At 33.4% G+C, this 27454-nt stretch overlaps 2 protein-coding genes and 1 pseudogene across 2 annotated transcripts; 1 reads left to right on the forward strand and 2 right to left on the reverse strand.

Annotated features, from left to right (window-relative positions):
* Positions 1 to 1450: 1450 nt before the first annotated feature.
* Positions 1451 to 5969, reverse strand: LOC105619431 (proteasome activator complex subunit 3). Its single transcript, XM_012200951.1, has 5 exons — positions 5937 to 5969; positions 2680 to 2712; positions 2222 to 2542; positions 1849 to 1985; positions 1451 to 1673 (listed from the first exon to the last, which is right to left on the reverse strand). The coding sequence occupies exons 1-5, from the start codon at positions 5967 to 5969 to the stop codon at positions 1451 to 1453; spliced, it is 747 nt and encodes a 248-aa protein (XP_012056341.1).
* A 1179-nt stretch (positions 5970 to 7148) lies between these two features.
* LOC105619432 (26S proteasome non-ATPase regulatory subunit 11) lies at positions 7149 to 9419 on the reverse strand. The gene is made up of 4 exons (XM_012200953.1): positions 9099 to 9419; positions 8159 to 8553; positions 7753 to 8077; positions 7149 to 7379 (listed from the first exon to the last, which is right to left on the reverse strand). Exons 1-4 carry the CDS (start codon positions 9417 to 9419, stop codon positions 7149 to 7151), a joined length of 1272 nt encoding a protein of 423 aa, XP_012056343.1.
* A 9375-nt stretch (positions 9420 to 18794) lies between these two features.
* Positions 18795 to 25306, forward strand: LOC105619478 (annotated as a pseudogene).
* Positions 25307 to 27454: the final 2148 nt, after the last annotated feature.

Below are 27454 nucleotides of genomic sequence, written 5' to 3' on the forward strand. Positions count from 1 at the left end.
CTTGTTAAGTAAAATAATAATACGTATTTTTACTTATTTGTACTATATAAAAGTAAGTGTGTGTGTGTGTGTGTGTGTGTGTGGTGTGTGTGTGGTGTGTGTGTGTGTGTGTGTACAGGGTGTTCCAGATTAACCGCTAAATATTTTGTGCACAGGTAGAGTGGGCTAAACTGAGTCGAAAAGTCTTTTACAATTTTGCAATTATTGAAATAGTTAACGAGATAATTACTAAGAACCGAATATTGATTTTCAATAATTTTTTATTATCAAGTACTATCAACTTTACAGAAAAACAGCAAGAGACAAAATTGTTTATTTTCTCCTCATAGAATTCTTAGAGAATTTTTTAAAGAATTTTTTAATATCACATTTTCTCATGTTAGTCAAAATAGTTGCCAATATACATATATAAAAATGCAGTATTAAAAAATAAATAAAAAATTTTGAAAAAATTCTTAAAACTATAAGAAAATAAACAATTTTTATCTCGTTTTTCTATAAACTTAATAGTACTCGAGTAAAAAATTGTATGAGTATTCGATGATTTTTAGTTATTAGTGTCTTCTTAATTTTTGCGAAAATTGTAAAATGAATAGAGGATTTTTCAACTCTGTTTAGACCGGTTTATGCACGAAATATTTAGCAGTCATTCTAGGACACCTTGTATATAGTTTATTTTCATTTTTTTTGCAATTTGCAAGCTTAAAACAAAATTTATTTTAAGTAGCAAATACTACTATATTCCATATAATCTTGTGTGTTCATTCTATATTTATGATTTTATCGCGACAAAGTGTAAACATTTACAAAAACTACTACTTATATTTCATATTATTTAATAGCTTGATTTGTCTTCTAAGCTCCTTACAGATATAAATTACAAACGATGCAATATTCACTTCACTAAACTAAATTCACTTCGACCACTCATTTATATTTTCTTTATAAGTGCTTGAATTATATAATTGGCAAAATTACATACAAGTTCGCTACACTGCATAACGTCGTAACATACTCATGTAAAGAAATTATGTGTAATGTGTATAATGCTGAAGTCGAAATTTCACACGTCAATGAAGTTTATAGAATAAAATATGATTTCAAAAGAAATGTGAAGTTTCTGTTAAGAAAATTGAAAAAGTTCCTTAATTTCTTTATTCTTAAAATCTAACTGATACTTTTTATATATAGTGACAAACAAAAAGTCAATGAACTTAAATGTACGAATAAGTTAAGTATAATCTATGTAATACAACTTCGTAGAGTTTAAGTGTAGCTATTTGTTTTATTTATAGTGCCATACTTAATTGATAAAATGAATGATGGATTAATGTCAAGGCAATTGAGTTGTGTCAATAGGAGGAGGAGATGAATTTTACTTTATTATTATATTTCTGACTTATGTTTGTGTTGAATTATTCCGTAAGTACAGCGCGTGAAACCGTACCTATTAGTACAAGGATTGTGCATTGGATGAACGTGGCCGTTTGATCTTTTCCAGATTTTTGATCACGAGATCGTGTAGTGAACAATAACGATTGCGAACTTCACACATGACAAGCCACAAACTTACATACTCCTTTTCGTCCAATTCTTGAATCGCTCTTCTATAATCAATGATGTGGGGATATTTCGCAACTTTACTAATAATCTTTCCTCTAGAGATAAAATATCTGTAAAGATAAAAGAGTTCAAATAAGATTTTTTAATTAACTATATGTTAATTAATTTTTTAGTTAACTATATATGTTAATTTAATCAGCATTAATATGTAAATGTTAAATACTACTTGAACAAAATTGACTGCACATAGACATTTATCTGTATGTTGTTTTTTCTTTACGTTACCTAGAAATTTGATCGAAAAATGCTGCGGCTTCGCTTTCAACTGATTGAATTTCAGATAATGTATCTTCTTGAATAGATACTCCAAAATTATTCCCGTCTTCGATTTTTGGAATTAAAAAAGAAATCCACATTTTTAGCTAAAAAATGAAAAATAATTGATGAATTTAGAAAAGACATTTAACAATTGCTTAAAGAATTATATTAATAATGAAAAATTAAAATTTTGTAAGTATAATAAAGTATATTACACAACTTTATAAACTTGTATTAATACAATTTCTAACAATGTATATATTATTCTTTGTATAAAGTAATAGTGCTATAAAAATGTAGATTTAATTTAAATATAAATCGCGGTGTGCTTAATACTTACTAAATTAGAATCCTCCAAAAGTTGTCTAATGTAGGGTTTAACTATGTGAATCAAATCACACAACTTTTTATTGCAAGGAACAGAACCACTTGGAAGTATCAGAACTTTGGTTCCACTGGTCTCTTCTCCATTATTGTCCAATTTAAGCTTTTTTGTAGCAGGAGCTTCTTCGGAATGATTAAGAATTATAGGGTCTGGAATGGGTACATTTAAGTCTTGGTGTACATCTGACAACTTTCGATTACAAAATCCAGGTGTCTCTAATAATTCATTTAATTTAACTATTTTCTCCGGAAATCCTTTCACTAACAACTCTTCTGCCTGAATAAACAAACATAATAAAAATAAATATAAATATAAAAAAATATAATCTCTGTAATTTGATATACATATATTATCAAGTAATGTTTTTTGAATCTAAAATTGTAGATTTATCAATCAAAAGAGAAAAAGATTACCTTAGTTATAAGAGACTCCTTATATTCCTGAACCTGTAAGGCAAACTCAAAAAATACACTTTGATACGATGATTATATATAAATATTAAGTGACTTAACCTTAATTTAATCTTCATATTTCTAATTTCTCATAGTACATATAAAGCTTTACACAATTACATTAAATAATTTATATATGATGTAATATAAACAGTATAAATTTATAAAATATATCTAATAAAAATATCTATAATATTAATGTTCAGGTAATAAATAATAATATTATCAAACATATGATAGAGAATGCCATTAGAAGTCAAAGTTAGATGTTTCGAATAATACAATATATATTCTTTATTAAATCAATTTATTTCAGATATGATTGCGTGCCGATAATTGTTGGACTTTCAACACAATCAATCTGAAACGCTAACAATCCTTTTCTAAATTAAATTAGAATGTAAAGAATTTATTATGAAAAGTATCACCTCAGCCACAGAGTATTATTAGTGTTTCAGATTGATTATGTTGAAAGTCCAACAATTATCGGCATGCAATCATATCTGAAATAAATTGATTTAATAAAGAATATATATTGTATTATTCGAAACTTTGACCATTAATAGTGTTCTCTATCATATTTAATGTTTCATATATATGGTCAGTCTTAGTCTTAATATTGTTTAATAAATAATGATGTTAAAATGTGTCAATTATGTTTATTCTGAATATCCATAACCTCATTTTCCGTGTAACCACTTGGTAATACATTATTTGATCCATTCCTTGCATTATTTAGATTAGAATTCCCAGAGAATGTGGAAAACATTACAGAAAAATCAAATAGCACTTTAAATAATACAAAGAAGAGATATCTGATAAAAGAAACTTTTAGACAAGAATTTTTCTATAAATTTCAACTTGTATTTAACTATTTAGGTGATTGGATACAATTTTAGGTTATGACAAATTATTCAATTGTTTTATACAAATGTATGTATGTATAATGTACATTTGTATAAAATTTTAAAAATATATAACAGTAACCTATACAAACTTTTTATATTATTTAAAAAAAAGAATTTAAAAAATTGCTCCTTTTATATGTTTGTAAATTTTTATTCTAGAGATAGAATTAATAATAAAGATAAAATTATATACATATATACATGTATATAAATTTATGTATAAAGCAATATAATATAAAGTATAAAAACATATAAAATATAAAATATTATAAAAATTGAACATTTTTGTATATATATGCTATTTATAGATATAAAATATATTTTATTATATTTGAATTCTCAATAAATTTCTAAATATCAATAAGATGTCATTGTCTTTGAATTAATTTTACTTGAACATACTTATGTTGTATATACATGGTTTATAAAAATAAAAAAAATTTAGTTATATGTATATAATATTAAATTGGATAAGCTCAAGGTGATTCCTAATTAAAAAAATTTATTAGTTTATCAATCATTTTTACGTTTACTATTTGTCCTTAAAAAATTAGAAATAGGCTTAGGTCCATATTCAGAATACGTTTTTTTATTAATAAAAGCTTTTATCTCTGAAATTCTATAACATGCGTAACGTACAGTATATGCCAGCAAATGAGAATGAATTGAAAGGAATTGAAATGGATTCAGATTTTCAGAAATATTCACGAATGTTAAAATGAATTTTCAATCCTGAATGCTTTTCAATCCTGAATGCATTTTTATTCATTTATAGGAATTGCATATCTCTATGCCTTTCAATCTAAAAATAATATTAGCTTTTTCTGTGCATTGTGAATATTGTTCAATTCAAAATTTTGAATAGGAAGTGCAGTTTTTCAATCCAATTGCATCCAATTGAATCTAATTAAATCCAAAAAAAGTATTTGCTATTTAAAATACACATTCGAATAGAAAAAAATTTGAATCCATTTTAATCCATTCTTGTTTACTGGAATGTTAACGTGCTAACATCGTTGTAAGCGTGTTCTGAATATGAGCCTTAGTTTACATCGTGCACTTAATACAGGTGATTAGTAATTTTCAATTGAATTATCTTAATTTTGGCAATACTTGTAAACATATACACGAGATGTATATTTAATAAATCATTTTGATGCAATTTAGTACAACATTCTTTGAATTACATCGCTGAAATTAAAATAATTTAATAGAAAGTTACTAGTTAGTAAATGCATGATGTAAATTAAGTCATAAATTCTTCACCTGAAACAAGTTTTTATCAGCATCAAGATCATTCCTTTTCATCAAGGAATTATAGCATATACCATACCTTGACAAGTTATTATGATGTATTACATTGGTTATATATATGTATATATGTACTCAATGAGAATGGATTAAAATGGATTGAAATTTTTTTCTATTCGAAAGCGTATTTTAAATAGCGAATAGCTTTTTTTTGGATTTAATTGGATTCGATTAGATTCAATTAGATACAATTGGATCGAAAAACTGTATTTTCTGTATTCAAAATCTTGAATTTAACAGTATTCACAATTGCATAGAAAAAGCTAATACTACTTTTAAATTGAAAAGCATAGAGATACTCTGTGCAATTTCTATAAATGAATAAAAATGTATTCAGGATTGAAAAACATTCGTTTTAACAGAGAATCAATATTTCTGAATCCATTTTAATTCACTTCAATCCATTCTCATTTGCTGGGTTTTTAATGGTTACGCAAATGGTTATTGCAGCAATTTGCATAAAGAATTAAAGAAGTAATGAAACTAACGATATCATCCTTTCTTTTTTACAACAATGCTCAACATCAAAACCAACATTCAACATTATTGATCGTTCATATTAAACAACTGTTAATAGTATTGTCAAGATAAAATTTGATGAATGACGTATGTCATCTCATTCCCGCGAAAAATGAGTGAAAAATGTATATGCGGAAGCTGAGCCAACATTTTCATGAAAGAGGTTAAGCTGTATACGTTTTTCAAAGATTTTTTTTCTTCATTATACTCGATAGTTGCAGTTTGTGACATATATATATATATATAGGCGGTAGACAAAACAGAGATCGAGAGGAGTTGAACGACGATGTCGATCTCGACGATAAAGTTCGGAGCGTCGCGAGAGGCAGACGCGACACAACTATCATCAATTAGTCGCGTAAATACCGGCTTAACCTAAACGAAACATCTTTATTGTCGCCCCATCGAATTCGGCTGCCCATTTCTTTATCTCTTTGCATCGACAACGCGACAATCAACGATATAATTAAGAAGTTTTACCTTTTCCGTTGTAGCATTTTCCTTCTCCATCATATTTCTCGTACGAAAAATTGCTTTCTAAACCTAAACACTTATGTCCCTTTGTTAAAACGTGCAAGATCAAACAGGAAGGCGCTACTGTCGTTATATTCCTTCTCTTGTCGTCAAGCGATCAATTCTCTTTTTTATAAATCGCTGTTTGTTCTTAGTTATATCTTCCGATGCTTTTTTCTTGCATCTAAAATAAAATAAAAAATATATTTCATTTTTTCGAGAAGAAGTGAAAGAGAAAAACGGAATATGAAATACAATGCTGAAATACCGTGGATGTCGCTGCATGCGCATGGTCAAAAGCACAATCGATTTTTCAAATGAGAATCGCGCGAAAACATCGAGATTGCGAGAGAATGATTCAGCAACTCTGATTCAGCAGCTCTGAAATATTCTGATGCGATTACGAATGTAAAATTCAGCGCCAAAACAATCCATTGTATTGACCTTTGATCAGTTATGTATGTACATATCTCAACAAAACAATTGTAATAATGTAAACTATATTAGTATTAAATTTTTCACGAAAGATTATTGATAAGATATTTGCGTAACAACCTATTTTAAGAAACAATTGAGTCTTTGTGATTGTGACAATCAGTCTTGCATTCTGATAACTGCTATCTCTCTGGATTCAAATATTCGAAAAGAAAACTCAAAGTATATGCATATCTAGCTACTTGAAACTACAATACAAAATTTAAATTATATTTCACTATTTCAATATGTCCTTTTTAATATATTTTAATTAAACCAATATAAAGCTTTTTTTTTACAAGTATAATTGACTTGTATAGGGCTAAGTAAAGAAATAAATGAATAATTCTTTTATCTTTTTTTATATTTGATGTTTTTTTTTCGGTGTTATGACATTTTTCTTCACTGCCTTGATTATTTATGCGCGCACGTGCACGCGAAAAATAATTTCAAAGACGCGGGATTAGATCTCAAGCAAATCGATTATTACATATTTATCTTTTAAACAATTCCTACAATTAATAAAAGCGATCCTATACAAATGTATTGGTAAATGAGCACTTTTTGTTCACGACACTTGCCACGCCGTTCACATTAATTACGAGAAAAATACAGTTAATCGATAGTATTTAATGAGTAACTAATTATTAATGGTTATAATAATTGCGATAGATTTTTTCTTGTATAAATACATATTAAATAGGGCTAGGTGAGTTTCTTGGCTTTCTGGTAAAGTGTATCGACGACTTTTCCCATGCTGTGTATCGTGTCTAATGCAATTTCGTAGGTCTTGTCGCGTGGTGCATCTTCGAAAACAATTAAAACACCTTCTCCTTGGTCGAGAACCCCTCGTAGCTTCTTGTCCAAAATCATCTGCGACAGTTTCTTTTCTACTTGCGCCAATGGCAGAGATATGCACGAAGCAATATGACTCACCTTTGAAAAAAAAAATCCATATGTAAGAGAATAAAAATTATTTTATTAAATATTATTGTTCTTAAAATTTATTTTTTCAAATCACTTAATGAATCAATATGAATATTTGATTTCTTCTCAAGTTTAATTTTGTCATTATTTTCTATAATTGGCACGTTAAACACTTTGGCAATTGAAATAAATTACATTTTAAAAAGTTAAGTTCTGTCGTGATGCGAATTGTTTAATTTTCGGTAATTAATAAGTTTGAACGTATACATAACATATATTTTTTTTACACATACATACATTTATCTATTTTTATCGAGAAGAACTCAATTGATAAATAATTTATAGTTGCAAAGAAATTTAAGAGTTCTCATCGTGTAAGTACCTGGACTCGTGAGTAAGGTTCGACTAAACGACATAAATTTTGTTCCAGCATAGCATCATAGAGAGAACCAAGATGTGCGCGTACAATTACATCGTCTTCCAATTCTTGTCGGTATTCTTTAACCGCCTTCTGAAAATCTGCTAATGATCGTCGATGACTAGCTTCGGCTACTGCCCGCATCGCATCTAGATCCAATCCCGCATATTTTACAGTCAGTTTGCCAGACATGATAGCCTGAACATCTTCTGGTGTACGCAACATGATTTTAGATAATAACATATATTTGAGCGCCGTTAGCGCCTTAGGACTTTCAACACTGTCATACCTAAAAATAAAAACACAAAGATAGTACATGTATCGTGTAATAGGCAAAAATAGACTATATTTAAAATACTGATTGTAATACCCTTCGAAAGCTTCGTAAAAGTAAGAGTAAGCAGTCTTAAAATCTCGTTCGTCTGCAGCATGTAATATTCCTGATTGAAGATCCAAAGCCGCTTGCATCTTGGGTGGACAGTAAATCGCATTGGCAGTTGTCCTCGCGCTTGTAAGCGCTGCCCTTGCTTTTGCTAAATTACTCAATGCATGATATGTCTTGCTCTCTAATAATTGAACTTCTACTAATAGCTGTTTGTCATCAAGTTTTTTGAGTTCTTTGAGGAGAGCAGATCCCAATTGCAATGCTTCACTGAACATGCCCGTGTCAAAATAAAGGGCTATTAAGCGTGCTTCTAATGATTGCCTTAAAAATGTTCTGCGTTCCTCTTTTGCCCATTCTATGCATTCTTTACACAATTGCACCTAAATATATAACCCATATAAGTATATATTTCTTATTTTGTTTTTTATAATAGATTATAAAAAGTTTATTTTTTTTAATAGATTAAAGGTTAAATCTATCATATGTATACTTATATAGTCTATGTGTACGTGTATGTATCTGTGTGTGATACGCTCGCGCGTGCGCGTATACATGTGTGTATATATACAATGTCTTACTTTTAAAATAAGATTAGAGTTTTTAACTAATACTAAAGAGTTATAATTTTTGTGAAAATAAACTTAAAAGAATATATCCTGATTGATGAATTATATTTTCTATTTACACAGAGACAAATAAAAAATGTATATAAAAATGATACATATCCTATAAATTTAGATGTGAATTGTTTGGACTTTAATCATATTATCATTATTAAGTTCTATATATTGTTTGAATAAAGAGTATATTATACTGAGTATTTTGACAAGCATCTAATTGATATTTTTCGTTGGTCGAAACAGAACTGTCACAGCATAACCTACCTAATCCTACCAAATATTCACTGATAGATGAAATGTATTACCTCGATACCGATACCAGCCTCTAAATCTAGGAAGAAGTCAACTAAGGACCGCACGAGCTTGGCAGCCTTTGCTTTACTAATAAGACTGAGAAACGGTCTGGTGGCTTTGATCAAGTCGGCTAATTCTTTCGCTTTGCCCTCTTTCTTGTAGAGCTCGCCCAAATGTAGAATACCTTGCTCCTTGACACGGATATTGTCCTCGTCATCTTCGGCGACGCCGATACTTGGGTCTGAGACGATCTCGTTCAGCAATGAGATCCCCTCGCTGCGATTTGTCATCGAAACAGCCTGAGCCCGCTCAAATAACATCGCACCGGCCATCTCGAGCGATTAGTGCCGCTTCCTCGCGTAAAAACGTTAATCTCCTCCAACGGCGCAATCTACTGGACACTTGTATTCGCTGACGCGACTGCAAGGGCTGAAGGGAAAAGAAGTATGTCACGACGCAAAGTTGCGAATCTCAAAGGAAATGTAACATACGAAGATTCGTCCTGTCCCGTCGTGTGTACAATTTATACAGTGTGTAGTATAGTGTAGTGATCTACACTGCGCGCGATTTAACGCGGCTGCAACCTCACTCTCGCGTGCACGAGTCGCAAGAGTATGTATTACGTACGTCTACGCTTACTTGCGCTTGCTTGCGCTCACAGCACCCTCCACTCGCGCTTTCTAACTTGTCACTCTTCACCGCGCTCGCCAACACTCGCCAGATTCCCGATACATCGCAAAACTCATGTCATGCTGCTACGTGAGTCAAATCAACTGCTATTCTGTCATTATATCCATGATGATAAGAAGACAAGATTAACAAGAGCTGTGTTCAGTAGAGAAAGCAGCTTTGCAACTATGTAAAATTCTTGGATATGATTGGTTTAATTCCAATTAGAGTCTCTAGATTATCAGAGTCTGACCAATCTCCTCCATCCTCTCTTGTGATTGGTGTGTCCACATAATACCAATACAGTACCAATCGAGAACGCACATACATTCATATCACCAATTTAGAGCAAATACACATTTCGGACATGCACGCCATTTTTAGGGAATGGACAGACTTTGATATTTTACAGATTCTAGATCCAATGAGGAACTAAGGGCAAGACCAATATTGAATTTTACACATTTGCAAAGTTGCTTTCTCTACTGAACGCAGCTAAGAGTGCATTCCAGTCGGTCACAGAAAAGTTGCAACATTTTTTTCCGATGAGTTTCGGAATGCAGCTTGCTCATCGAGTGATTGGTTCTTATTTATGGATTCACAAGAATTGTGACCAAAATTTGATTAGCTATTCCAATATGTCAGCACTATACACAGGTAAGTGCAGAGGCCAAAATTTAGGCCGTAGCATAGATTCTTGCATAATACATAATGCATAATGCATAAGAGAATCAACCAATCAAAATTCTTCTTTTCCATAGAATGGAAGGAAAGAAAAGATTCTGATTAGTTAATTCGCTTATGCACTATGGATTATGCGGTATGCAAAAATCTGTGCGGTCTTTTGATTGTTTCTAGTATTGCTATCGCCATTATGCACAATGTACACCTTGTAGTCTTAGCATTCATTTCCATTTTTTAAGGTTTAAAAACCTATTGTAGATCCGTGTTTAGGCCCGTATTCAAAACGCAATTTTATCGATAAAAGCGCGCTTTTATCTCTGAAATTCTATACTATGTGTAACGTAAAGTATAATATGCGCGATAACATTATAGAATTATATATATCTACACAACCTTGCATAGCCGCATAAACAAATATACATAAAGAAAATTATCCAATTACATTTTACATGCATCTTTATAAGAGAAATGCAATTAGATCTTTATGCATATGTTTATACGGCTATGCAAGTTGTATGGATATATCCTTAGGATGCCGTCCCATGATGTGTATCGTCGTATAGAAGGATTCGATCAATAGTCTAGTTTCCACTGAAGGATTAAACCGGATCAGAATGTAAGAATCAATCAATTAGTTGAGCATCCCTCTGTCGTTCGACTGTAACAGGGCAATACTTGACTGTAGACACCGTTTTACGTAGCCCGAATCCATATGGACAACAGAGCTTTAACACAGAACACTGATTGGTGGAAAGAACGGTTGTGGTGGTAAAATTTACCTCCATCATCCGTTTTTTACTAATTAGCATTTGGTGTCAAAGCTCTATTGAAACCAGCAAACGAGAATGGATTAAAATGGATTGAAATTTTTTTCTATCTGAATGTGTATTTTAAATAGCGAATATTTCTTTTTGGATTTAATTGAATTCAATCGAATTCAATTAGATTCAATTGGATGCAATTCGATTGAAAAACTGCATTTCCTATTCAAAATTTTGAATTGAACAATATTCACAATGTGTTGTACACAGAAAAAGCTAATATTATTTTTAGATTGAAAGGCATAGAGATATGCTCCATGCAATTCCTATAAATGAATAAAAATGCATTCAGGATTGAAAAGCATTCGTTTTAACATTCGTGAATCAGTATTTCTGAAAATCTGAATCCATTTCAATTCATTTCAATCCATTCTCGTTTGCTGCCTAGACTCTACCCTTCTGAAATGTTTCACTTTTTAAATTAAAACAGTTCTGAGGTCTTTCTAAAATATTTCTTTGCTGTATGGGTATTCAAATGCTACAAAAAAATGCATAAAATTTTGCTTTAAAAAACACTTTATGATTTCATTTTAGAAGCCAATTTTGGGGCTCACTTTAGATGAAATGCTGCGCTCTTTATCCTTCTCGCCCAGGTGATTCTTGTTTACGAGTAAATGCTCTTCGAGCATCCGAGGTTATCTATCGGAGATATGTAATTTAATATGATATGCATGTGAAAGATTTTAGAAACAACTTAATTGAAAGGTTTGCAAAACGATTTCATATGAAATGTTACAGAAATAATTCAACTGAAAGTTTTGTAAAATTGTGTTCATATGAACAATTTCAGAAACATTTCTGCTGCAACATTTCATGTGATATATTGCAAAATTCTTTCAGAATTGTTACATATGAAATGTGAAAGATCGAAATGATTTTGAAATCTTACTGAAAGTTTTCTGCAACTATCAGTGTTGTATGGGAAGCATCCAATTTATAGAATCAAAACTGAATATTTCATTATATTTGTGAATAAATAATTGAATATTTAATTTTAAAGATTAATTAGAAATTCGTTTTGATGAAATTCATCATAAAAGTCACAACAAAAATGATATTTTTAAGCGTCTGGAAACTGGTACATTTAAAGTACTAGTACATTTAAAGATGGTTCCAATCACCGGACTCGTATATGCAAACCCAACTTGTGAGATTAGAGTCACATAGTCTTACTTTTATAAACATTATGGAATTGTTCGGTAAGTATAATAATTGCATATTTTTAAAGACTTAATTACATGTAAGACTTTTTAAAACTATTCATCGATAATTTCTTTTATTAACATATGTTAAAATAAGTTATTAATGTATAATAGATTATTTATCATAATCAAAGTTAAAAATCTTCTTTTATAATCTCATTGAGCAAGTGTCTTTAAAATCATGCATGAATAATTAGATTAGTGATTAAAAATCAATAGAAAAGTAAACTTACTTTTACAGATAAAAATGAAAACAAAACAGCAGCAGGGTAAAAGGTATGCCTAATCAGTTATAAATGATGCAATACATGCTATTCAGCGAGAGATTTCGATTAGATGAGCCAGCAAAATATATGGAATTCCAAAAACTACGCTGCATGATAAATTTAAAAACAAATCACAAATTGAATCTACAATGAGACCATCGACTATTCTGTCTTCAAAAGAAGAAAGTTAATTAATTGAGTTAGTTAATTGAATATTGTATGTGAGTGAAAGAGGCTTTCCGGTGAATCAAGGAACAACTGTTAGACAGTGTACAATTATTAATAAAACAGTTACAGAAAGAAGATTCTTTTATGAACAACAGGTCCGGATGTCATTGGTATGAATCATTTATTCGTCAACTTGAGCTATGTACATCGAGTTGCACAGAATTTAACGACTTAGAGCATTAGTTAATGAAAATTGTTTAAGAACATGATTTCATGAAGTTCAGTAATACTTGTTAAAGAAAGAATTGCTTTCTATTGATGCTTCATGATATTTTAATTGTGATGGAAGCTCCTTTTTATTGTGCTCGAGCAAATTATTGTTAAAAAAGATGCTAAATCAGTATACAAAATTGTAAATTGTTGACGAAAAAGAGGCACTGACATTAGATTAATGATTAGCGCTTTCAGAGTTATAGTACCTCCCATGATAATGTACGCTTACAAAAGAATGCCAGCAACTAACGCAGAATATCCTCAAAGAATGGAGCATTGGAACTTCAAATGGATGGATGACTGTTGAGTCATTTTATGAATATTATATATTACTAACGTATTTTACCCGCTGAAAATCAATAATATTGTATTTCCCATCATATTATTCATTTTCTCGCACTTGCCTTTGAGTAATTTTTGTCAACAGCATGAAATAGAGTTAATAGCTCTATATCCAAACGCCACACACACATTTTGTAGCCATTAGATGTAGCGGTTTTCCATCCTTTAAAATTGGTTTGGAAGAAAACTGTCTAATTGGAAATTAGAAAATAATGAGACCGCCTAAAAAAAGACATGTTTGCCACTGTTAAAAAAGACTCTTGATTCAATAAATCTTATTTCTATGGCTAAAAATAAATTTCAAACATGTGGACTCTAATCTTTTATACTTAATGCTGTGGATTTTAATATTTTAAACAAACAAAAGAAATCCAAGAACCAACTGAATATTAAACCTAATCAAACAGATTCGATAAAACAGTTTATTAATTTTTTTGAACAGCAATTGCCAGAAGAAATGCTTCAAACATTTAAAGCGGTGGAGATAGTAGGAGTTTGGAAATTAAAAATGAAGATCTTTTTCAGTATTGGCTGAAGTTAAGTTTACTGAGGGACCTCCATGAAATATATGAGATGTTAGTGGGGGGTAAAGAGTTCATCTTGCCCCAGTTCCTGAATATATAAAGTTTCTTAGAAAAGTTAGTGAGGGAGGGTAAGAGTCAAAATCTTATATCTTATTTATTCGTGGGTAAGCTATATCTGAGGATCCTAGCATTAAGGGAACTAGGAAATTTCCAAATCCGCCAATTATAAAAGGTATGATTGTAAAAAAAATTATAATAAATGCATGGTTAGTAACTAGAGAATTATAAATTTGATCATTATTAATTAGATTGTCACATGATCTTAGTTCTAATCGGATAATTATACTTATAGATAATCCAAGTAAACTAGATAGCTAGAATAAAGTAAAGAATTCCAATATCTTTATGATTGGTAGAAAATAATCATTTGTTCATATTATAAATATGATATTGTAAAAAGTTTAATTATATGTGAATAGAAGAGGAAAGGGAAGAGAGGGAAAGTAGATATAAAAGTATGAGTGGGTGATTAAGAGAAATAAAAATAATATATTTTTTAGATAAGGAGTAGAAATTTTATGTTTAATAAAATTTAATATGGATAATTTTAGAGCATTAAATAAAAGATAGAAAAATATAAAAATAATTTTTACTTCTTCATAAGACCAGAAGTGCTGGTCAGCCAGGCCATGTGCCATTGATCGAAACAAGTGATAGTCAGAGGGAGCAACGTCTGGAGAATACGGGTGGGGTAGGACTTCCCATTTCAACGTTTCCAAGTATGTCTTGACCACTTTCGCAACATGGGGTCGAGCATTGTCATGCTGCAAAATCACTTTATCGTGTCTCTTGTATTGCGGCCGTTTGTTTTTCAATGCTCGGCTCGGAAACGCATCAATTGCGTTCGATACCGATCGCCTGTGATCGTTTCAGTAGGTTTCAGTTCATAATACACTACGCCGAGCTGGTCCCACCAAATACAGAGCATGATCTTGGACGTCAAAATCACCGTTCTTGAAGCGTTGAAACCACTCACGACACGTTCTTTCACTAATAGCGGCCTCATCATAAGTATTTGAAATCATTTGATGAGCCTCAGCCGCAGATTTCTTCATATTGAAGCAAAAAATTAAAACCTTCCGCAAATGACGAGAATTTGGCTCGTAAACTGACATTTTCAATCGAGAATAACTTTATGATGCAGACACAAATCGACTAATGTTTCTATGGGGTTATGTTGACAGATGTCCAAGTTTATTGTATGATGTCTATGATCTATTTATTTCGACCACCACTTACCGCCATCTATAGGAAAACGGCGAAAGCAAAGTTGTACACCTAATATAATGGCACAATAATACTTCGCTTCCAATCTTTAAGTATCTCTCCTTGTTTCCAAACTTGTCCCAATAGTTCTATCATGTTCTTCCATAATATATCTTCTACAAATTTCCACGCTTCCATCGGGATCATCTATGCCACTCACGGCCTTTTTGTTTTTCATCTTTTTTAATGCCTTTCTAATTTCTTCTTCTTTCAACTCTTCCATCTTCTGTCCTTTTTCTCTATCTCTTATCTCCATTTCCTTCTTTTCCTGTCGATCTATCTCAGGATCGCTTAGAAGATTCATAAAATGTTGCTTTTCTTTATCTCATGTTATTATTTCTCCATATTCTCTTGCCTCTTTTTTTATTTCTATATCCGTCTCTTTCTTCAAATCTCATAATTTCGTTTTCTCTTCTTCTCTCTTTTCTTTTTACTTTTTCTCCTTCAGCTTTTTAAATTTCCTTCTTTCTTCCATGTATTCTCTTTTACCTATTTTTCTTAATCTCCATCTCCTATACATTCTTTGTATTTCCCTCTTCTTGTTGATACAACTTTTATCCTACCAATTCTTGTGTTCTGATTCTTTTTTACCTTCTTCTTGATTATCGTTCCATATACAATTTTCTTGATTCTCTGCCATTTTTCTTCTTCCTTTTTGGTCTGCTTCGCCAGCTAAGATTTCTGTCTTTTCTTGATATTCTATTTTATCTATTCATTCCATACAATTATCTCTTTTACTTGCTTTTTTTCCTTTGTCTTCTACCTTTTCTCTTCTCCTTCCATGCTAAGCAACAGCGACATGTGATCCTTATCTTCTTTCGCAAATTCCCTTTTCTCTTATACTTTCATTTGCAATCACATAATAATCCTATAACTTACATAAGTATATTCCCCGTCCCAATCTCCTTTCGTTGATTCGTTTAAAATGTACCATCCTTTTCTCTGTGCCCAATCTATCAACTCTGCTTCCGTTTCCTATCACTTTGTCTTTCCTTCTCCTTTCTATTTCTTCTTTTTCCCACTCAATACTTAGTTCATCTATTCTCCACATTAAAATCTTTACCTATATCTTTACCTATGTCCTCATTTTTCATGTCCTTTAGAATTCTATTTAACTTTTCTTCTAAATTTTTCCAGCTCCCCCTATTGTATACCGATATTATTACAACTTTCTTCTCTCCTATACCTATAGTCGACATTACCTCCTTTACATACACTTCTTCCTTATTTTTATATCAGGTTCGATTCCTCTGCTCTTTTTTTTTTATGCCTACTATAAATCCCCTTAGCCCTGTCTCTTTTCTTTTCTTTATGTGCATATATACATTCCTATTTATGTGAACTAGGTAACCTTCCTTCAATTTTTTTCCATTCATTTTCTTCCAGCCATGTTTCACATAGGCTTACGAAATCAAAGTTCCCTACATATTTCCAAAAATCTTTATCCTTATTACTTATACTCGCAATGTTCCAAAACATAATATTTCTTTCTCTTTTATTTGCCTTCGAATTGTCTTTTCCCCGTGTATCTCCCTTAACTCTTTTCCTTCCGCCTTCCCCTAAGTTTTCTACACTTCTTGGCTTAAAATAAATTTTGTTCTCCTACTGCTTTTTTTATTTATCCTTTTTTTTCCTTTCTCTGTCCTCATATTTCCTATGTTATTTTCCTTTTCTCTTTTCTCTTCCTTTCTTCTCTTTCTATCTAAGTTTTTCAAATTTCTCTTTTTTTCACCTTCCCATATCCTATTTTTATATCTCCTCTCTTGTTTTCCTGTGCTTTTACCCATTTATTTATCCGAGCGTTTTCCTTTCTTCAAAAAAATAAATCATTTTCGAAAAAGATCTCTTCTTTTAATTTATTCTTATTTTTCATTACCTCCTTCATTTCTTTATTACCTACTTTAATGATCACTACAGGTCTGCTCATCCTCCAGCTGATTACATTTATTTCTATTTTCTCCTTTATAAGTTTCTGAATCTATTGCCTTTTTCTATATCTTTATCTCCTTCCCAATTAATCCCCTTAATAACAATATTGCATTTTCTTTTCTCTCGTTCTTTATTCGTCACCAATTTCCGTATCGCTCCTATCTCTTTTTCACTTAACCTATCCATGCTTCCTTTTGACCACTTTCCGATATGCACTTGCAGTCCTACTGTAGATACCCTTTATTATATACACCCTCCTTTCCTCTTCCTCTCCCTCTCTTGATGTATAATCGTCTCCTATCCTCCTCTCCATCTAGCCTATCTTTTATCTCTTTATTATATTCCTCCCATCCCTTTCTACCATAAGTCTTTTTTTCGCCTTCTCTATTCACTTTTTCACTTTATTTTCTCTTCTATCTCCCTAATCTTCTCCTCTCAAAATCTTTCCTTGACCTTCAGACTTTCCATGATTATTTTTCTTTCCTCCCTTATATTTTCCATAAAAGCCATTCTTTCCTCTCTCATTTCTTTCCTCACCTTTTTTTACAATTCTTTCTAATCTCTTTATTTACTTCTACCTTTACTCTTTCCATTATTTTTCTCCTCTGTCATGTCAAATTCACTTTTTTCGAATCTACCTTTGATTTATCCTCTGTCAAACACTGCTTGTTATCTATTTTGCCCTTTCCTACCTTATCTGCTTGTCATCTCTTCTTCTTTCTACCGTTTTTACGCGCTCTAACCTATTTTTCCTCGATATATCGCGCTCGATATTTTCTAACGCACCAAAAGCCTCTCCTCCAATTCGCTTATTTCTCGCTTCTAACAAGTTAATTAGCTCACAGTTAAGCCTGTCGCCTATTTCGTTAAACTCGCTTATTAATTGGTATAAGACACATTCGCATATATGCACTCACATGTATACATGCCCTCTAACCAAGTCCCGTGACAAATGATTATGTTCAAGAAATATTGTATATAGATGAAGAAATTCCGGTCATTTTATGCTTAGATGATATCCATAAATCTACAGCAGAGCTCAGCAAAATTTGCACTTCTCGGCCGATTTTCGATTTGGTTCCGCCTTCCGCTATTCCCCTATATTGACTATATCGAAAAATTGGAGGAACTATGTTTACCGTCTCGTGAATCGTTTTACAGTTCTTTGTCAGACGACACTGGGATCGATTCTGTATCTTGAAATGAGGTGAAAATTATAAAAGTGAGCGAATTTACTAGAATACTGATTATTTCATTAATCAATACTTAGTAAATTTGCTCGCTTTTGTAATTTTCATTTTTTTGTTTAAAAATACAGAACTGACTCTACTGTATCTGAGAACGATTGCGTGCATGCCCTCAACGTATGGCATAGCGACTTACATCTGAAAACAGATGTTTTGTTGTTGGCCGACATTTTCGAAAATTTCCGCGACAGTTGCGTCGCGAGTTAGGGGCTCGACTATGTGTATTATTACACTATACCGAGTTTCGTGGGACGCTATGTTAAAGCACACGGGTGTAAGATTTGAACTGCTCACAGACATTGACATGATCATGTTTATCGAGCGCAGTATATGCGGTGGTTTGAGCCAGTTCAAACAGGTATGCGCGAGCCAACAAATACATGCCGTCGTACGATTCATCGAAAGTGTCGTACCCATACAACACTGATAGTTGTAGAAAACTTTCAGTAAGGCTTCAAAATCATTTCGATCTTTCACATTTCATGTGTAACAAATTTGAAAGAATTTCGCAATATATCACATAAAATGTTGCAGCAGGAATGTTTCTGAAATTGTTCATATGAACACAATTTTACAAAATTTTCAGTTGAGTTATTTCTGTAATATTTCATATGAAATCGTTTTGCAAACCTTTCAATTAAGTTGTTTCTGAAATCTTTCACAATAATAAATTACACATCTCCGACAGAGGGCTTCAGTGAAGAGCATTTATTCATAAACAAGAATCATCTGGGCAAGAATATAAAGAGCGTAGCATTTCACCTATAAAGTAAGCCCCAAAATTAGGCTCCAAAATGAAAGCACATGAAGTGTTTTTTAAAGCAAAATTTTATAATGCATTTTTTTATAGCACTTAAATATAGCATAGAAACATTTCAAAAAGATCTCAACTTCAACTAAAAAAAGTGAAACATTTCAGAAATGTTGCGAAATATTTCTGCAAGATCTCTGAAAGATCAAAATGTCCGCGATTCTTCCACATGAAATCTTCCAGAAATATCTGAAAGATCTGAAATATATCTGCAATCTTTGTGCAATATATGCGAAATTTTTTTTTTTTCTTTCTTTCAGAAAGATTTTAGAAATACATTTGAAACCATTTTCACTTTTTTAGTTGAAACATTTCTAAGATCTTTCTGAAATGTTTCTGTGCTTACAGATACATCAAGTACTTGTAAGAAACATTTCAGACGTCAACAATCTGGACACTGTGTCAATCATTACCTTACGTCGATTTTCGATGGGTTAATGATGTGCATAATTTCGACTATTCGACTATCGCGTTAGATTCGCCAACAGGTTATATTCTCGAGGTAGACGCGAAGTATCCGCAACATCTTCATGACGCGTACATTGACCTATTGTTCTGTCCGACAGAGACTCGAGAAACTATTCGGCAAGCGCGATGACAAGTTCCTCGCAACATTATGCGATAAACAGCGTTAAATCATACATTATCGTAACCTGCAGTAATGTACTCACGGTCTCCGTATCACAAAGGTTCACTGTATTGTAATTCGTGCAATCTCCATGGCTACGCGATTATAGAACTAAACACAAAATTTAGAACTTTGGCTAAGAATGATTTTGAAAAAAATTTATACAAATTTATAAATAACGCGGTATTTGGCAAAATCATGAAAAACGTGCGCAATCACGTCAATGTAAAGTTATTAACAAAATGGGAAGACAGATACAGTGCTGAGAATGATCGCGAAACCAAATTTTCTCAGCCGTCTTTTCGCAGATTCTGATCGTGATAGAACTGTGTAAACTCAAAGTGAAGTTTGACAAACCGATATGGGTATGTGCATCTTCGACATATCCAAGATGTGTTTGTACGAATTTTATCACGAATACATGGCACCGCTGTTTTGCGAAAAACGCAAAATTATGTACACCGATACGGATAGCCTCATATATCAGTAGAATGTGACGTGTATAACATTTTGAAACATGATATAAGTAGATTTGACACGAGTGATTACTCGAGCGACAACGCGTACGATATTTTGCTCGCAAATAAAAAAGTTCTTGGCCTTATGAAAAACAACAGTGCCATCATGATCGAATTCAGCGATTTCATGACCGAAGCTCAATTTAGAGATTAGCGAAAATGTGCCTTGCGTGTAAAAGGAAAGAAGGATATAAAAAAAGCAAAGGGCTCAAGAATAACATAGTAGTGAGATCTATAACGTTTAAAGATTACACGCGGTACTTGAATGACGCAATCGAAATGACGCGCAAGTAGTCGTGCATAAGATCCAAATTGTACGAGGTGTACCCAATATCAGAAAAAATCGCTCTAAGTCCGCATGACGATAAGTGATATATTGTGCCAGGTTCCACCGACACGCTATGAGGGCATTACCGATGTAAATAAAATACATTGATATTGTATAATATGTTTAATATGTTGTCTTGATGACTCCACTTTTCTTTCATGGAGAAAATCTGTTTTTCTCTTAAATGCGAATAACTTGCGACTATCTCCAGAACGTGATCAGTAGCATGACGGATCGAATATTGATTTTTGATTGTTATAATTAACTAAACATCAATTAAAGAAAAATATTAGTGTTCAATTGAAAGCACATGCAATGACTCACAGAGCCTGATCACGTTTTCTGACATATAAAACGAAAACACTCTAATCATGTCTATTCTTTCGAAACAATTGGGAAACCTTTGGAAAAAAGAGATGAATCACCCATCCAAAGTCCAAGTACCGAATGAATCACATCCCGCTATATAGTGTTATGCCCTTGCCATGCCGATTCCGTGGATCGCCGCTCGCGAAATACCGAAAGTCATGTCGCCCGGCAACGAGCCGCTCTGTTATTTTAACAAGATCGACAGATTTGGATGTAAGTCATCGCTTCGCTCGGACGTGTCTCTCGATCCGCTGATTCTATTTCGTGTGCTTTGAATTTACGTGTGACTGGGTTCTGTGTCCTTTCTTAAATAAACTCTTTTCCTTTTTTCCACCATTTCCGTGTTGTTCATTTCTGCGGAGTGCATGAATCGCGTTCGCGAGAGCGTCTCCGCGAGTCAGACGCCCGGACGTAACAATTTGAGGGCTTGTCCGCTTGGACATCCAATGCGTGCTGGGCATGAATCAACTGCTCCAAAAAGGAGTATCATAGCTACAGAGCAATTTCCTGTGTCAACTGTGAAGATGTCATAGGAAATGTCATCTACGACGATCGCTCTTCAAGCCATTTTGCGGGAGGTGCAACAGCTATGAGAGGAGCAACGGCACGCACGGGCCGAATCGTCACGACAACGTAACGTCGAGATACAACAGATGCGTGAGGAACATCAGTGCACACTGATCGATTATATAGAGTCTTTGCAACACGCGTTGATCCAGCGGTTATGGGAGGAACTTCATAACGGAAACGCTCAGATAAGTCCTTCTGATAATGGAAATCTTACCTCAAGCGCGCGTGACCGTGATTTTCTTCGAACGGCGATCCATGGAATCGACATGATAAGGGCGTAACACTCTATCCAGGTGTATAAGCTTAAATCCGCTGTTTGCTCATAGGTGGCATTAGTGAGCGTACAAAACTACCCTGGGCACACAACATACTTTTTTTTATGTGTTTGACATCTGTCAACATTAATCAGTGCACATCATCAGCAATTTCATACAACAACATACATTTTTTCTTTCGTAATCATGTCTTTTTTGTAATCTTTTTTGCTAAAAAAAAGCATATGCGGGAAGCTTTGCTTTTCTGTTTCAATTTGAAGAAATCGGCTGCCGAATCGCATCGAATACTTGTGGAGGCCTATGGCAACAATGCTTTATCGGAAACAACGTGCAGAGATTGGTTTCGCCGGTTCAACGACAATTTTGACCTGAGTGAAGAAGCGTGAAAATCGGTCCAAGAAGGTTGAGGACTGTCAATTGCAGGCTCTTTTAGACGAGGACGATACCCAATCGCAAAAAATGCTTGTCGAGCAATTGGGTGTTTCTCAAGCAGCCATTTCTATGCGGCTACATGCCATGGGAAAGGTTCAAAAGATCGGAAAATGGGTGCCGCATGAACTGAACGATAGGCAGATGGAGCGACGCCAAAACACATGCCAAATTCTGCTTGCCAGACAAAAAAGAAAGTCATTCCTGCATCGGATTGTGACAGGCGATGAAAAGTGGATCTATTTTCGGAATCCGCAAGAAATCTTGGATTGATCCCGCCCAACCATCAACATCTTCCTCAAGACCAAATCGCTTCGGAAGAGGATGCTGTGCGTTTGGTGGGATCAGGAGGATATCATCTACTACGAGCTGTTAAAACCTGAAAACTGTGAAACTGTTAATGCTCACCGCTACTACCAACAACTGATCAAATTGCACCGTGCTCTACGTGAAAAAAGGCCGCATTATCGGAAAAGACAAGCTGATTTTCCTCCACGACAACGCACCATCGCACACGTCAACAATTACTTGAAGACAAGGTCCAAAATTACTTGAAGACATTCAACTGGGAAGTGCTACCTCATCCCGCTTACTCACCTGGCACCTTCTGACTATTATTACCTATCTGACTGTTTTCGTCGATGGGTTCACTGAGCGGCACTTCGATTCTTACGAAGATGTTCGAAAATGTCTTGATGAGTGGTTTGCCTCGAAAGATGAGGAATTTTTTTGGCGTGGTATACATAAATTGCCCGAAAGACGGGAAAAATGTATAGTTAGCGAGGGCAAGTACTTTGAATAAATTTGTTTTTGCTTCTTAGGAAAAAAAAATGTGTTTTTCTGACTAAAAAACAGAATTTAAGCTTATATACTTGGTACGAGAAGAATAAAATATAAAATATGAAATTTGAAATTGTCACCCTCAAAGACATCGATCATCCGTTAGTTGAAAAACTTGCAATCAAAATCCAGTGTCTGAACACAGACCCTATAGTCATTGTTAATATTTATAGACATCCTGTACAAAACACCTCTATTTCTTTCTTCGATCTACTTAATGAATTGCAGCATCACAAAAACTGTATCATTCTAGGGATTTTTAACCTCTCACACCACATCGCTTGGGGATCCAAAAATTAATCTATATCAGGAAGAAAACTCTATCAAATCATAGAGATTATTACTTAATATTGCTCAATGAGAAAACACCCATCTTTTTGCGATCTTTTTCAACTATAACTTCAATTCTAGACTTTGGTTTTGGTATCTCCTCACTTAGCGCCTTTTTGCGAAACAAACGTAGAATCTGATACTCTTGGAAGCGATCACTTCTCAGTTGATGACCAAAAATTGGTATCCAGGTTAGTCTTAAATCAAAATTCTGCTATAAATTATCTCTCACTAAAGAGATATGTCAAGTATTTCATCATGAATTGCTATCCTCTATCAAGAACTTACATGCTGAAGTCGGTCAAGACATAATAGATAGTTATAACAGGTTCACATAAAATCTGCTTGAAGTTGTTAGAAGCTTCTTTTCAGAAGGCAAACGTCTCGTACTTCAATACAATTCCAAAAATTGGAACCTCCTCCTTGGAATCATGCTCGGAAGCAATGCATAAAGAAGAAAAGTGGCTTATCTCAATAAGAAAACTTATTTCAATACCATAGAAAATTATCTTAATTTCCATAAGGCTCACACTGATTGTTTTAAGAAACTTTCAGAATAAAAAGATGGCATAATTTTGTGAACAATTTTAACAGCAAACTTTCACTAATCAGATTTAGGCCCTAATCAAATGTTTCAAAAGAAAGACGTCACAGCGTGATTATTTATCTCAGGTTTTCATACAAGCTTCCATGGAGACAATCTCCAAGCTATGTCCTCCCCGTCTTCCTATAATAATTATTAAAATTCTCATAGAAATGAAACTTGAAGACAACCAAAACCCAAACACTTGTAGATGATTTGATTCTAAAAGATTTATGGGGTGCACTTACATCATCTCGCAAAAACTCCGCTCCGGGATTAGACTAAATCAATTACAAAATGTTAGAACAATTACTCATAGAGTACGAGACCTGTCTACTACCTATGTTCAATGAAATTTTTCTTCAAGAAATCTTTCCAAGTGGAAGACTTCTTTGGTACTCATACCTAAACCTGGCAATAAGACGGTTAGACCTATATCATTAATGTCGTGCGTATGCAAACTCATGGAATGAATTCTTTATCAGGAAGCTGATTCATAAAATCCAGGCCGATCCTACCTGAAGCGCAGGCGGACTTCAGATCCTTTAGAGCCTGCGATGACTTGGTCACATTGATCACAGCAGTGAAATCTGGATTCCTGAATCAATCTATTACAATTGCAGTATTCCTGGACATTGCCAGCATATTTGACAATGTAGATCCATTCTCTTAGAAGATCTGAAGGAAATAAGCATTCCTGCCCACTTCAGAAAATTTGTTGAAAACCTGTCAGTGTGAGATATCTGAACTTTGTAATAGATGGCGAACTTCATAGTCCATATAATGGTACGCCCGAGGGATCTACTTTAAGCTTTTTACTATTCGGTATCTACCTTAGAAATTTAGATCAACAACTATATTCCGGTACTTGCTTCCTACAATGCAAATGTGGTGCTGTATTCCACGCATCCAAATGTTTTGAATCTATCCAATTCTTTCTGAACAAGATGTATAAGTATCTAAAACACAGGAATCATATATTGTGGAATACACAGTTTCTAATAGGTTGAAATTCTTATTCTCTGTTCTCTGTTCCCTTTATTGTGCAGAGCCCCTAAAGGATATAAAGGCGTTATTGATTAAATAAAATTGTAATCAAGCATTTTGCAATAATAATAATGGATAAAGATAAAATTAATGACGAATTTTATTGGATGCACTCAGTGCGCATTAAAATAACGCGAAGATATGTTTATAAATAAACAGAAAGCGATTAAATCGTGTAATACTCAATACATTTTATTGTACTATTAAATAAAATATGTATTTCATAATTTGAAATATTTGCATTTCATTTTTATTCTTAAATTATACTAGTGTACAACGATTTTAATATCAATGCAGCTTTAATACATCAGTGCTTCCAATCAAATTCCTCGCCATAGTCCTCATTATACGGAGAAAGCAAAAATGTTTTTGGCGCAGCTTAATATTTCCGAAGAAAGGCTATCAAAAATAAAAAGATTACACCATTACTTCGTAATTTCTCTCTTGAGAAAAGGAAGTTAATAAGGCTCCTTGTTTGGTCAAGGAAGGTTTATAAAACGTAATAATAAACGAAATAAGAAATAAAAAATCCTCCTTAAAAAAAGGAAGGACTATGAATACAGATAATAGTCAGATTTTATATTTTAAGATAAATATGTCCGTCTTAAGTACGGTCTTAAGAAGTCATGAACAATCGGAGAGCGTATTAGCGTCTTAAGACATTACTTAATTATTTTATTTATAGTATTAGGTGTACAAGTATGAAATGACGATTTTTTTCCCCAAAAGAACACGTTAAATTCGGAAGAATGATAAAAAGAGATTTATTCAAAGTATGTTTCATTGCTAGTTACACATTTTTTCCATCTTTCGGGCAATTTGTGGATATCACGCCAGTAAAAATCTTCCCCTTTTGCCGCGAACCATTCATCGAGCCATTTTTTCACATCTTCGTACGAACCAAAACGCTGTGCGTGACCTATCGATGCAAACAAGTGGTAATCGGAAGGAGCCAAGTCTAGTGAGTAAGCCGCATGGGGTAGAACTTCCCAGCTGAATGCTTCTAACGTGTCCCGAACTGCCGCATGCGATGGAGCATTGTCATGGAGAAAAATGACCTTGTGTTGCCTCTTTTGGTCGTTTTTTAAGCAGCGAACGGTTCAAATCGATCAATGTTGTTGATAGCGTTTAGTATTAACCGTTTCGCCAGGCTTCAATAGCTCATAATAAATCACACCCTTCTGATCCCACCAAACACAGAGCATCGTCTTCCTGCAAGCGATTCGGTCTTGCGATCGATGTGCGCCTGGGTCTACTCATGATTTTTTGCGCTTGGGATTCTCAAAAAAATCCACTTTTCATCCCCAGTAACGATACGATGCAAGAATGACTTTCTTCTGTATCGTTCGAGCAAAATTTCACATGTGTTTTTGCGTCTCTCCATCTGTCTCTCGTTCAACTCATGTGGCACCCATCTGCCGACTTTCTGAATTTTTCCCATCTCTCATAGGCGATTGGAAACATCTTGTTGACTAACGCTTAATTGCTCTGCGAGTTGTTTTTGTGTTTGTGAATCATCTTCATCCAGCAATGCTTGCAATTCCACGTCTTCGTACTTTTTGGGCAGTTTTCCGAGTTCCTTGTCTGCAACATTGAAATCTCCAATTTTGAAACGCTGAAATCATCGTTCACACGTTTTTTGCGATGGAGCATGTTCACCATAAGCTTCTCCAAGTAAAGTCCGCAGCAGTTTTCTTCAAATGAAAAGTATAATTCCGCAGCAGTTTTCTTCAAATGAAAACAAAAAATTAATGCTGTCCGCGAATGCTCCTTATTTGGAGTACAAATTTCGTCATATTAAACACAGCAACACAATACTATGCAAATACTTTTCAAGCAACTCACTTTGCGCGTTTGACACTTGTTGATGGTACAATAAAATGGTGTATAATGTTAAATCTTTGTACTTCACACTGCATTGGTGCGCCATCTGTTTCTCAAATCGTCATTTCATACTTGTACACTTGGTATGCAATTGGACAATGTCTCTCTCTCTCTCTCTACATTTCCGCCCTCTTTGTTTATATTGATGTTCATGAGTTTCAAGAGCTACAACTGTGAAACTAAACATAGGTATTCATCAGGTCTGTTTTTATTTTAAAATTGTCTTAAATATAATGTCTTAAGATGCTAATACAGTCCTCGGATTGACTTACGATATCTTAAGATTGTACTCAAGACAGTATTA

Source organism: Atta cephalotes, assembly GCF_000143395.1.
Source record: "Atta cephalotes unplaced genomic scaffold scaffold00021, whole genome shotgun sequence".
Classification (NCBI taxonomy): domain Eukaryota; kingdom Metazoa; phylum Arthropoda; class Insecta; order Hymenoptera; family Formicidae; genus Atta; species Atta cephalotes.

Excerpts from the sequence above, each read along its gene's own strand:
- LOC105619431 (XM_012200951.1), bottom strand. The coding sequence starts at position 5,969 with ATGATGGAGAAGGAAAATGCTACAACGGAAAAG. Across the intron at positions 2,713-5,936 it reads AAAATGCTACAACGGAAAAG|GTTCAGGAATATAAGGAGTC; the intron begins GTAAAACTTCTT and ends TTTGCCTTACAG. Across the intron at positions 1,674-1,848 it reads TTTTTCGATCAAATTTCTAG|ATATTTTATCTCTAGAGGAA; the intron begins GTAACGTAAAGA and ends TTATCTTTACAG.
- LOC105619432 (XM_012200953.1), bottom strand. The coding sequence starts at position 9,419 with ATGGCCGGTGCGATGTTATTTGAGCGGGCTCAGGCTGTTTCGATGACA. Across the intron at positions 8,078-8,158 it reads TTTTACGAAGCTTTCGAAGG|GTATGACAGTGTTGAAAGTC; the intron begins GTATTACAATCA and ends TTTTATTTTTAG. Across the intron at positions 7,380-7,752 it reads AACCTTACTCACGAGTCCAG|GTGAGTCATATTGCTTCGTG; the intron begins GTACTTACACGA and ends TTTTTTTCAAAG.